The sequence below is a fragment of the Schistocerca cancellata genome, chromosome 12 (genome assembly GCF_023864275.1).
Source record: "Schistocerca cancellata isolate TAMUIC-IGC-003103 chromosome 12, iqSchCanc2.1, whole genome shotgun sequence".
NCBI classification, from domain to species: domain Eukaryota; kingdom Metazoa; phylum Arthropoda; class Insecta; order Orthoptera; family Acrididae; genus Schistocerca; species Schistocerca cancellata.
In genome coordinates this window covers 43,661,113-43,674,548 of record NC_064637.1, presented here as the reverse complement: position 1 = coordinate 43,674,548, position 13,436 = coordinate 43,661,113, and the positions used below count along the sequence as shown (strand labels likewise).

General features: G+C 40.4%; 1 protein-coding gene across 1 annotated transcript in view; it reads right to left on the bottom strand.

The window, feature by feature from the left end:
- Positions 1 to 13,436, bottom strand: part of LOC126109670 (disks large homolog 5-like) — a 103,571-nt gene that overhangs the window by 61,549 nt on the left and 28,586 nt on the right. Inside the window, exons 2-3 of the mRNA XM_049914721.1 lie at positions 12,317 to 12,452; positions 7,513 to 7,645 (exon numbers count right to left, since the gene is read on the bottom strand). Of these exons, the coding sequence (XP_049770678.1) occupies positions 7,513 to 7,645; positions 12,317 to 12,452 (269 nt within the window). The remainder of the gene's footprint in view (positions 1 to 7,512; positions 7,646 to 12,316; positions 12,453 to 13,436) is intronic.

The following is a 13,436-nucleotide window of genomic DNA, read 5'->3' as shown; positions in this document are numbered from 1 at the left end:
CATGACAATGTTACTGGCAAATGGAGACTAAGGGAAACATTCTTGGCAGGGTAAGTTGACAATTGCAGGAAAGAGGGAATAACTAAGTTTATAACAAACAGCATCAGTATTGTATGAGGTTATTTAATAATACTAGCATAGAAAGATAATGATAACAGAACATTTCAAACACGACCTGGGTGAAAATAATGGATGTTAATCTACACAATAAGAACTGGGTTGTCATGTTCTTTTAGAAGACCTCAAACATTCCTTGAGTGTTCAAACAAATTTCGGGCTTGCAGCTGGTCGTCGTCCAATACCTCGCACGATATTTCAGCTAGACACCTGCCAGTCATCTTCAGGTGAGCCGTCGCAAACTGGCGAAAACGTCCTCCGTTCCGCAATATATAGCGTACTGTAACTATTCTGCGCATGCGCCGAAAACTTGATAGATGAACCACACTGCCCGCCGGCAGCGCCCTCCCTGGTGGAATAGTGGAACTCAGTCGCCCTCTGCATTGCTGTTTGCCACGGCCGTTGACGCACTCTGTCGTCTTCGATTTGAGCAAATCGTGGAGATGATGGGATACTGTGCACTGTCCAGCTGGTAGCCGCTGTCACGGTTTAACAGATTTTCCGCCAGTTGTATTTCTACGGATTCTTTAATAATGGAGTCCCAGAAAGACGATGCTGTGAACAAAATCATTGTTTTCTCATACTCCATTGAATGTCCAATAGAAATACAACGTTCAGCAATAGCGGACTTGCTTGGCTGCAAAAGGCGGGTGTAACGTTGATGTTCAGTGCAGCGTTCTTTCACGGTGTGTGCGGTTTGACCTATGTAAGCCATACCACATTGGCACGGTATCTTGTAAGTTCCGGCCTTTCGTAGTAACAGACTGTCCTTAACTGATCCCACAAGGTCCGCAATCTTCGATGGTGGGCGGAAAACCACTTTTACCTGAAATTTTCGGAGGATTCTTTCTATTTTAAACGAAGTGTTGCCAACGAAAGGAAGAAAAGCTAAAGATTGTTCCGGCTTGTTCTCCTCTTTATCCATTTTCACTGAATACTGTCTTTAGATGGGAGAGTTCTTGAGGTAAGCTATCTAGATCTGAGACAGTATGAGCTCTATGAACAAGTGTTTTAAGCAAACTCATGGTTTGCGATGGGTGATGGCAACTCGATGCTTGCAGGTACAAATCAGTACGAGTGGGATTCCGGTAAACTGAATGCCCTAGAGAACCATCATTCTTCCTTCGAACCAGGGCATCCAAGAAAGGCAAACAACAATATTTCTCTATTTCCATGGTGAACCGGTTGTTGCTATGAATGGAGTTGAGGTGATGTAGAAACTCCATTAATTTATCTTCTCCATGAGGCCACACTATGAAAGTGTCATCCACCTACCACCAAAATACGGTTGGTTTCAGGGTAGCTGATTCAAGGGCTCTCTTCAAAATCCTCCATAAAAAGGTTGGCCACGAAAGAGACAGGAGGCTACCCATGGCGACACCATCAGTCTGTTCAAAATAATCTTGATTAAACATAAAATAATTTGCGGAAAGAGCGTGCCTGAACAAAGCAGTGATATCAACAGGAAACATGTTACCAATCTGTGTCAAAGAATCTGCAAGAGGAACTTTTGTAAAAAGTGAGACCACATAAAAACTTACTAGAAGGTCTACACTGCTAAGACGAAGAGCCCCCAGTCTATTGATAAAATCAGCCGAGTTTCATATGTGACGTGAGCACTTGCCTACGAAAGGTCTCAGTAAGGAAGTGAGATGTTTAGCTAAATCATATGTAGGAGCTCCAATGTTGCTCACAATTGGACACAGAGGAAGACCCTCTTTATGAATCTTTGGAAGGCCATACAGTCTCGGAGGTACACAACCATGTGGTCTTAACCTCTTGATGGTCTCTTGCGGTAAGGAGGAGGAATTTAATAGTGCTGAAGTTTTCCATTGCACACGTCCTGTAGGATCGTAATCAATCCTCCTATAGGTAGAGTCACTTAGCAGACCATACATCTAGTCTTTATACACACCACAAGGTAACAGGGCACTAACAATAAAGAATCCTCCGAAAATTTCAGGTAAAAGTGGTTTTCCGCCCATCGAAGATTGCGGACCTTGTGGGATCAGTTAAGGACAGTCTGTTACTACGAAAGGCCGGAATTTACAAGATACCATGCCAATGTGGTATGGCTTACATAGGTGAAACCACACGCACCGTGAAAGAATGCTGCACTGAACATCAACGTTACACCCGCCTTTTGCAACCAAGCAAGTCCGCTATTGCTGAACATTGTATTTCTATTGGACATTCAATGGAGTATGAGAAAACAATGATTTTGTCCACAGCAACGTCTTTCTGGGACTCCATTATTAAAGAATCCGTAGAAATACAGCTGGTGGAAAATCTGTTAAACCGTGACAGCAGCTACCAGCTGGACAGTGCACAGTATCCCATCATCTCCACGATTTGCTCAAATCGAAGACGACAGAGTGAGTCGACGGCCGTGGCAAACGGCAACGCAGAGGGCGACTGAGTTCCACTGTTCCACCAGGGAGTGCGCTGCCGGCGGACAGTGTGGTTCATCTATCAAGTTTTCGACGTATGCGCAGAATAGTTACAGTACGCTATATATATTGCGGAACGGAGGACATTTTCGCCAGTTTGCGACGGCTCACCTGAAGATGACCGGCAGGTGCCCAGTTGAAATATCGTGCGAAGTATTTAATGATGACCGGCTGCAAGCCCGAGATTTGTTTGAACAGTCAATTCGCCAGGAAAATTTTAAAATTCACATTCCTTGAGTACTCACCTTTCTTCATCCACATATTCTGTTCTCTCCAACTGCAGTTCTTGGTGATGTCTCTCTAATCTCTTCTCACCTTTTTCCCAACATAACCAAACACTAGACTGTCTCTCTAGAGGAATTCATAGTTTTGAGCACTGGGACATTTGTCTGACTAACATCTATCTAATGTTACTGTCAAGTGACAAGCTATTGGAACTTGGGAGAATATGAACCACAAACTGGTTATGAAGAAAGCTATGAGCGATGAAGTGGCATGTGCTAATAACTCTTACAATGCATCTGTTTCACGGAAATGAAATCAAAAGTCATCATCATCCCCGTTATGGAACTGCCTGAAACAACTAATTGTGTTTCTTTATATGTTGTTGACATTGTTTTGAAATGTTACTATTGTCCTCTGTGATTCTGCTGGTTTATCACTAGAAGTTAGTGGAAAGTACATGCCCAGCAAATATGACAGAATATAAAAAACAAATATCAGTTGGTGCCACAGCAAACCAATCTTCAAATTATATGTTGACAATTTTTATGCAGTGTTTCATGTTTTTCATTGTCCTGAAAACTAATGTCTTGGTACGGTCCTATTAAACAACCAGCTCCATATTACTAACAGAAGACTTACAGTTACAATCAGAATAAGACTCCGCTGCATCGCCATTTTGTTACCAACTTCTGAATATTACTCTTTCATAGAGTGCTAAATATTTAGGAACTGTTTGAACAATTTTATGAGCCAGTACAAATGTAAGCTTCAACTATACAGGGTGGTCCATTGATCATGACTGGGCCAAATATCTCTCGAAATAAGCATCAAACAAAAGAACTACAAAGAACGAAACTTGTCTAGCTTGAAGGGGGAAACCAGATGGCGCTATGGTTGGCCCGCTAGACGGCACTACCATAGGTCAAATAGATATCAACTGCATTTTTTTAAATAGGAACCCCCACTTTTTATTACATATTTGTGTAGTACGTAAAGAAATATGAATGTTTTAGTTGGACCACTTTGTGATAGATGGTGCTGTAATAGTCACAAACATATGGCTCAATTTTAGACGAACAGTTGGTAACCGGTAGGTTTTTTATATTAAAATACAGAACGTAGGTACATTTGAACATTTTATTTCAGTTGCTCCAATGTGATAGATGTACCTTTGTGAACTTATTTCTGAGAATGCATGCTGTTACAGCATGATTACCTGTAAATGCCACATTAATGCAATAAACGCTCAAAATCATGTCAGTGAACTTCAATGCATTTGGCAATACCTGTAACAACATTCCTCTCAACAGCAAGTAGTTCGCCTTCCATAATGTTCGCACATGCATTGACAATGCGCTGACGCATGTTGTCAGGCGTTGTCGGTGGATCACGATAGCAAATATCCTACAACTTTCCCCCCAGACATAAATCCGGAGACGTCAGATCTGGTGAACGTGCGGGCCACAGTATGGTGCTTCGACGACCAATCCACCTGTCATGAAATATGCTATTCAATACCGCTTCAACCGCACGCCAGCTATGTGCCCGACATCCATCATGTTGGAAGTACATTGCCATTCTGTCATGCAGTGAAACATCTTGTAGTAACATCGGTAGAACATTACGTAGGAAATCAGCATACATTGCGCCATTCAGATTGCCATCGATAAAATGGGGGCCAATTATCCTTGCTCCCATAATGCCACACCATACATTAACCCGCCAAGGTCGCTGATGTACCACTTTTCAGAGCCACTGTGGATTTTCCGTTGCCCAATAGTGCACATTATGCCGGTTTACGTTACCGCTGTTGGTGAATGACGCTTCGTCGTAAAATAGAACGCGTGCAAAAAACTGTCATCATCCCGTAATTTCTCTTGTGCCCAGTGGCAGAGCTGTATACGACGTTCAAAGTCGTTGCCATGTAATTCCTGGTGCACAGAAATATGGTACGGGTGCAATTGATGTTGATGTAGCATTCTCAACACAGATGTTTTTGAGATTCCCAATTCTCGCTCAATTTGTCTGCTACCCGATTCTCGCTCAATTTGTCTGCTACTGATGTGCAGATTAGCCACAACAGCAGCTAAAACACCTACTTGGGCATCATCATTTGTTGCAGGTCGTGGTTGACGTTTCACATGTGGCTGAACACTAACTGTTTCCTTAAATAAGGTAACTATCTGGCGAACGGTCTGGACACTTGGATGATGTCGTCCAGGATACTGAGCAGCATACATAGCACACGCCCATTGGGCATTTTGATCACAATAGCCATACGTCAACACGATATCAACCTTTTCCGCAATTTGTGAACAGTCCATTTTAACACAGGTAATGCATCCCAAAGCAAATACCATTCGCACTGGCGGAAAGTTACGTGATACCACGTACTTATACGTTTGTGACTATTACAGCGCCATCTATTACAAAGCGAAAAAAGTGGTCCAACTAAAACATTCATATTTCTGTACATACTACACGAATATGTAATAAAAATGGGGGTTCATATTTAAAAAAACACAGTTGATATCTGTTTGACCTATGGCAGCGCCATCTAGCGAGCCAACCATAGTGCCATCTGGTTTCCCCTTTCAAGCTAAACAAGTTTCGTTCTTTGTAGTTTTTTCGTTTGACGCTCATTTCATGAGATATTTGGCCTAGTCACGATCAATGGACAACCCTGTATACACCTTTTCATTTACATAATACTGAATAATTTCCTTATTTTCAAGCTGTTAGCCCATCACACAATGTCAACCAAGAAATAGTGAAATCACAATGTGTAGATTGCCGAGTATGACTGTTTTTACCTTCAAAATATGGCAGTTATAATGCTTTTATGGGATCAAAGGGTGTGTCTACGAAATTGCAGACAAGGCCAATACAAAAATGACAGATTACATTTCCTGAGTACAAGCTGACATTGTCACCTTTAATTCCCATGGCAAACAGACATTATCTGCTGTGTCATGCTGTGGGGAAAAGGGGAGGGGGTGGGGGTGGGGAGGTGGGGGTGGAGGCAGGACTCAGCACCATAGCCAACTGTGTGATTGTCTTTGGCACTCCTCACAAAAGTGATACTGTTTGCCTCAATGACACCTTGGAGGTGGGACTTAATTGGGCATTATATTCCGCCTGTTACTCTGCCTTTTCATTTGGCATTAGTCAAGTTTTTTCAAAGCTTTCATTTCACCAGTCAAACAGTCCTGACACTTTCTTTGGCTGTGTGCACTGCATAACCTTGACAACAATGTCACTGACAAAGTGGCTACATACAGACAAGACTTCTACCAGAACTTACAGAAAGCCCATCCTTGTCATTACTTCTGAATAATCACATCTCCCTGGAGAAATGTAGGACCATATGAGGCAATACTGATCCTGCCATTTATCTTAGAAGATTGATTAAAGAAAGGCAAATCAGTGTTTATAGCATTTGTAGATTTACATGAATTCTTTTGACAAATTTGACTGGAATACACTATTTGAAATACTGAAAGTTGTATAATTAAAAAATGGAGCAAAAGACTATTTACAACTTTTATAAAAAACCAGAATGCAGCTGTGAGTCTGAGGACACGAAAGGGAAGCAGTGATCAAGAATGGAGTGAATCAGGTTTGTAGCCTATCCACAATGCTATTCAATAGGTAGACTGAACAAGCAGTGGAGGACAACAGAAAAATTTGGCAAAGGAATCAAAATGCAAGGAGAACGATTAAAAAATTTGACATTTGCAAGCAACACTAATTTTGTCACACATTAAAGGTCTCTGAAGAATGGTTGATCACAATGAATGTCTCTAAAAGGAGTTGTAAAATGAAGACAAAACGTGAAACAATGATGCATTCCTGGAGCAAAGAACTATCTAGATGTTGACATGAAATCACATCTGCTACAGTGCTGCGGATCTGAGAGCAACTGTATAACTATCATCTCATCGAATTGATCACGGTAGAGAAGATAGTTTAAGTATAATACACTGAAAAGGAAACATCTTTGAAATGAGTATATTTATTATGCATGTATGTTTTATTACCAATGTACTACTAGTTCCTTTATGGTTGATCACAACAAATTGTGAAATGTTAGTTACATGTTCTTTACTGATGACCTTCAGTCAGTCTCTCTCTCTCTCTCTCTCTCTCTCTCTCTCTCTCTCTCTCTCTCTCTCTCTCAACCCCCCCCCCCCCCCTCCCCGCTCTCTCTTCAACATCATGCAACATGTGGGAATGCATAACACTGGAAATTCCTGGATGGAATAATGCATATATGTGGATGTGAAACCTTCCAAAAAGATTTTCAGATGATGTCATGTGGCTCTGCTTCTAAGAAAGATATTGGATGATTGCAAAGATGCCTATAATCTTCTGACAGAGTAGCAGCACATCATTTACACTGCAGTAAAGGAAAAACTTTCTAGCAACCATCAAAGTAGTATTTAAGCAGTCTGTCCTTTTAATGGTGCCCATGTCTATATACTTTTAGCAATTCCTTTGCCTGAATTCTCATACATTTGTCTCCAACTTTAGCACTTTCTGTAGCACACTCTCAAAAACAGTTTATGACACCATTTGAATGATCACTACTGGGACTGAATTTCAGCAGTATGGTGGTATAAATATTGAAACACTACTAGTAATAGTAATATTAATAATAATTAAAATCAACTATGGCATATTACAAGGCATTAACTAACCAACATTGGAAAAGACGTACGTTTTTCTTTGATCTCTCTTTTAAGAGATTCTATCCTCTCCTTTTGTGCTAATTCCTTTGCTTTCTTTTCCTGGACTTCCATTTTTAATGCTTTGTATTCTCTTAGCAATGCTAACCTTTCTTCTTCCTTTGACTGCAAGAAATAAAATGCAGCATTATTAATAATTAGTTGTTATTTTTGTGGGTTTGGCTTCAATGTAATGACAACTGGACTGATAGACCAGTGTCAGTCATCAGATAGCTGTTTATGGAAGACAGACATACTATATAAATATTTTCAATAAATTTAGTAAACTGTCTGTCAGTGCTGAGAAATATGGAAAACAATCAACACGAAAAAAAGCTCAAGGTGCTGACTCATCATACAATTTCTGAGATTTCCAGGTTGAAATTCCAAATTTTCCAAAGGAAGTAATTTTTTGTTGTATGTGAGAGCAAGTTTTATTTATCTAACTTCCATGGCTGCTAATTAAACACTTTTAGTTGCCACTTGATTTAATGGTGGTTATTACACATTGAGCTAGCATTGTAAACAAGTTTGCTAAGAAATATGAATACAGGGTGTACATCAAGTCCGGGAACACTTTCAATTATTTACTGCACAAGAACCAAACACTGTACAGATATCATACATATGTCATTTTGAAGAGAAACTCTTAAAGTCTCTCTCTTCCCCCCCCCCCCCCCCCCCCACACACACATATACAGCCATAGCGTAGTTTGGCAATTTGCCAATAGTCAGTGCTAGCCAAAACACGGCCGTGTTACAGAAGGGGACAGCTGCTACATGAAATGGCTTCCCCAATCGCCAAATCGCACTGTGAGAGACTTTTTTCTATGGGGACAAATTAATGATCTGGTGTACGTACTGCTTCTACCACTCAACGTAGAAGAGCTCCGGGAGAATACAAGAAGTGACTGCCACACTGGTACGGGCATGGCAAGAATTCTATTACCATATTGACATCTGCCGAGTCACTCACGGTTTGCATACTGAATGCTTGAAAAAAAAAAACGCACCTTTCAGAGTTTCTCTTCAAAATGCAATATGCATGACATCTGTACAATATTTAGTTCATGTGCAATAAATAATTTAAAGTGTTCCTGGACTTTATGTACACCCAGTATAATGTTCAATATGAATAGCATGTTCAATATTAATACTCTGTAACAACAGGAATATGTAATAATTTACTATATATTTTATTCATACTGAGAAAAGTTATTAGAACACAGTATGAAGGAAAGGTAAAGTAGCACAAAAAATACTCGCCTCAGTATTCAAAAATAGTGTCAGCCAGAACCAAAAGAATGTCACAATGAAAGACTATTGATTCAAAAGGCTCTAAGCACTATGCGACTTAACTTCTGAGGCCATCAGTCACCTAGAACTTAGAACTAATTGAACCTAACTAACCTAAGGACATCCTACACATCCATGCCCGAGACAGGATTCGAACCTGCGACTGTAGCGGTCGCTCGGCTCCAGACTGTAGCGCCTAGAACCACACGGCCACTTCGGCCGGCGAAAGACTATTCCAAGAAATTTTTGAATGGAGGTAATTCAGACATAATATGGCACCACATTTGCTTACAAATTTTACTGAAGATAAATGAAATTAAAAAGCACTATGTTACTCTACATAACCTCCTTCACTGGACAGTGCACTTCTTAGCCTATGTGTTCATACATCGGAAGCAATTCCCTGAAGTCGTCAGTGAATTACCCCAACTAATACCACTTTCTGTAGCTCGGGCACAACTAATTTAGCGAGTTTAGAATAGGTGCATTTCACCACTTCACCGACCCATGCACACTGGTGAGCAGTGCTACAGAGGGGGAGAAGAGAAGTGGGCAGAGGCAGGTGGAGGACAGCAATTAGGGAAGATCGAGGCCTGGGGGGTTACGGGAGAGTGTTCCAACTAGTGCAGCTATGATTAAAACAATTTATTACAGAATAACCATTTGACATAATAATTTACTAATATATAAGAAACTATCAGCCTTGATTGCGGTAATGAAACCAATCTTTACCTAGGTTTCAGCCCAAATAATTGACCCGTCTTCAGAAGATATACCTGAATCTATAATTTGTCTAAGAGGGCATGTCTTATTTCTAGACCATGCCCTCTTAGACAAATTATAGATTCAGGTATATCTTCTGAAGAAGGCTCAATTATTTGGGCTGAAACCTAGGTAAAGGTTTGTTTCATTACCACAATCGAGGCTGATAGTTTCTTATATATTAGATTATCACAATTGCTGACTGTTTTTTTTTTGTTTTCTTGTTTGTGGTTTTAGGGCGCAAAACTTCTATGGTCATTAGCGCCCAAACAATTGCTGACTGTGCTGTTATGTTGAAAGTACATAATAATTTACATTTGATGCCGTTACATAGTTACTAGTTTTTTTTATACCACTCATGTTAGTAAACCTCAATGTGTGCTCCCTCGGTAGCTTGGAGAATGTTGAGGTGGTATTCACGTTCCCACCAGGTGTTTCGTAACATGTATTCTGTCACGGTATCCACAGCAACTTGTATCCTAGCCTTCAGTTCATCAATGTCAGCAACTGGTGTGACGAAGACTGTCCTCGATATAGCCCCAGAAAAAAAGGTGAAGGGGCGTAATATCTGGAGAGCAGGGTGGCCAGGGTGTTGGACCGTTCCTTGCAAGCCACCGATCCGGAAATGTTTCACCCAGGAAATCACGCACTATCAAAGCCCAATGGGGGGTGCTCCATCTTGCTGGAAAAGTATCCACGGTCTATATTCTTCTAACTGTGTGGCAATGAACTGTTGCCAAACATGGAAGTAAATGTTAGCGGTAATGGATTTTTCCGTGATGAAAAACAGACCAAAAACCTTGTTATGCATGAGGCCGCACCAAACATTCATTTTTTCACTGTTTCACAGTAACTGTACAGTAGCATGTAGAGACTCTGAACCCCTTGTATGGACATTATGCCTCTTTACCATTCCACTGACACGAAAGGTGGATACATCAGTAAAGAATATGCGATTTAAGTAATCATTAGCACCATCAATCCTGTTTAGAATCTCAGCTGCAAATTCAGCATGTGTCAGCAAATCATTCGGTTGCAAGGCCTGCAAGATTTGCACTTTGTAAGCACGCAACCTAAGCCTTTCACGAAGAATCTTCACCACACTTGCTTGCGATATTTGAAGTTCACAAGAAGCTCGACGAGTCGATTTAGACGGACTCTGTCGAAATGATTGTCTAACACTATCAACAGTTGCATCACTTACACAAGGCCTGCCACTTAGAGGACGATCTTCAACACTGCCCGTTTCGTTAAACTTTGCATACCTCGCTTTACCGATTTAAAGTCAGGAGGGCTGCGTCCATACGAAGCCCGAAATTTACGCCGAACACCGACTGGTGATTTCGTTTTGTGAAAAGAAAGCACACATTGCTCTTTCACCTGCTCTGATGCCATTTCTCCAGCAATTAACGTGACCTAACAGACCGCATTGGTGTTGTGGAGCACTAGCACCATCTACTGGTTGCAACAACTAGTAACACTAGCCTATGTAACAGCATCAAATGTAACTTATGACAAATGGTTATTCTGTTATAATTTTTTATGATCAGGGCAAGACTTTGTGCTCACCCTGTATTTCTTCTGTAACCCAACATTTCTTTACAGTCACTTTCGTTGCCTTTATGTCTGTCTGTTCAACTTAAGTGACTGCCCTTTTTTGAAAAGTTCATTCCTCTTCAACTGAACTGCCTACTGTGAATTTTTTGTCACAGCATCTACAGCCTTAGATAACCTCAAACACATCTCGCCCATCCTCAGTGCTTCAGTATCCAACTCCTTCCACTTTGATTCTTCCAGAAGATTATCTTACACTTCTCTCTACTCTTCATTACTCAATCGTGGTCCGAGTATCTGCATCTGGGTATGCCTTAAAACCCAATATCCGATTTTGGAATCTCTTCTTACGATCCAAGTGCATCTCCTCCTCTAATAAATCATTAACAGTATATTCGCTATTACCAGCTGAAATTTGTTGCAGACAGAGCTATTGAAATAATAGTCTGCTCACTCAGAGCATGGCATACAGACTGTTATGAAAAATACCCAATCACTGAGACATGTAACATTTCACTGCCACACCGAACACTGAAGTGGAACCGAGGCTTGCAGCAGAAAGTGACTGATTACAATCTGGCAACAACCCAAGATTCTTGGATTTCCCAAATCTTAACCACACCATTATGGCTCACCTATATTACCATCGAGGGAGTACATGCAGGTTATGTAATTAACATAAGAACAATGAACAACTGGAACCAACTGAATGAAGCATTGCAGTTGTACAGACACCGACTTCATCTTCGGGAATAGTTTGCTCTGTCCTGTCACCCAGATTTTGGCTTTTTGTCATTTTCCTAAATCACTTCAGGCAAATACCAGATATGTGCGTTCAGCAAGACCACAGCTAACCAACTGTCCTAGCCTCATAAAACATTCTGTGTGCATGTGTACTGGAGCTACTTGTATTCATAGTGTTATGGTGAGACATCTTACACCATCATGATTAATTTCTGGGTTAAATAAGCACATACATAAAAGAGAATGACATAGATCTGGTCTGATGCTATCTGCTCAAGTAGTCTATGAATGATAAAGTACAGAGGAAAATCACAGCTGTATCAGTAATGGTAACGCTAATGCAAAAAGAATGGATGGGAAGATCTGTTACGACTAGACCTCTAACAATATATAACAGCAAATAACCACCACAGAGACTTTTTTAAAATAGTGCAAACTTACATTTTTTTCATCAGATTCAGACTTCTTTTTCATTTCACTCATAGCCACACGTCTCCGTATCATCTTCACCTCCTCTTCTGGACGGATGCGCCTCATCATCTCTTCTATGATTGGTCGTATTTGTGGATTACACACACTGGATAGTACAACATGCTATTACGATTGGTTTGCCGTGTTAAAAATAAAAGTTAATAGTCAAAGAAATAATATAAATACAAAAGTTACAAGACATCAGAAAATATCAGGGTATTTACAAATATTTAGCAAATTACACAGCACAGTAGTGTCACCTAGTGAAACACACAGTTACCACTGTTTTAAAGTTTTTCATTTGTTACTGTTAGAAAAAACAGCTCAGAAACAGACGAACAACTAGAATGACAACCAGTGTTCGGCTGTAGTGAACTGTTTAAATACAAACAAATATGAACCTAGACTATACTAGATGCCAGTCTTACAACAACCTTTACTTAGCATTCACATTCATTGCTTTCATCAACTCAACCAAGTTATCACCTTTCACCCTAAACTAGACTTCAGGCTACTGCTACAGAACTGTGTCATCACAACCAATCAACCCCATTTCAGCACGACACCAGTTGTACCATACTCATTCTAGCAGCTCACCAGAAACTGGCTAAGGTTTTTCAGCTTGCATTTAAGGAAACTTGCGAAAAATGGAAATTGTGTGTGAGAGATTTGTTATACGACTTTACAATTTTTGTAATGGCCAAAATCAACAACCGTGCCTCAAATCCTATTGTTCAACTTTTGATAATCACCTTCACAGATGGCTGTTTACAATTCATCACAAACATGATTCTGTGAGAAGTAAATTATGTTAAGATGAGATCCGAAAGGACTGGCACATGACTTATTGTGATACATCCCAAGGCACGATGAGACTGCAACGTATTTGATTTTGCATTAACATCTAGCTATGAAAAAGATCTGTTCCCAACAAATGCCACAAAACTTAAGTGTCAATTACTGTAAGGAAATGCTTAAAAAATTCTATCAATGGGAAGCAAGATGTCGATACAAAATCCTAACAGGAGACAAAACTGTCATATTCCAGAAACTAAGTAACGATCACTTGTTTGCGTGTCCGAGTCAAAGT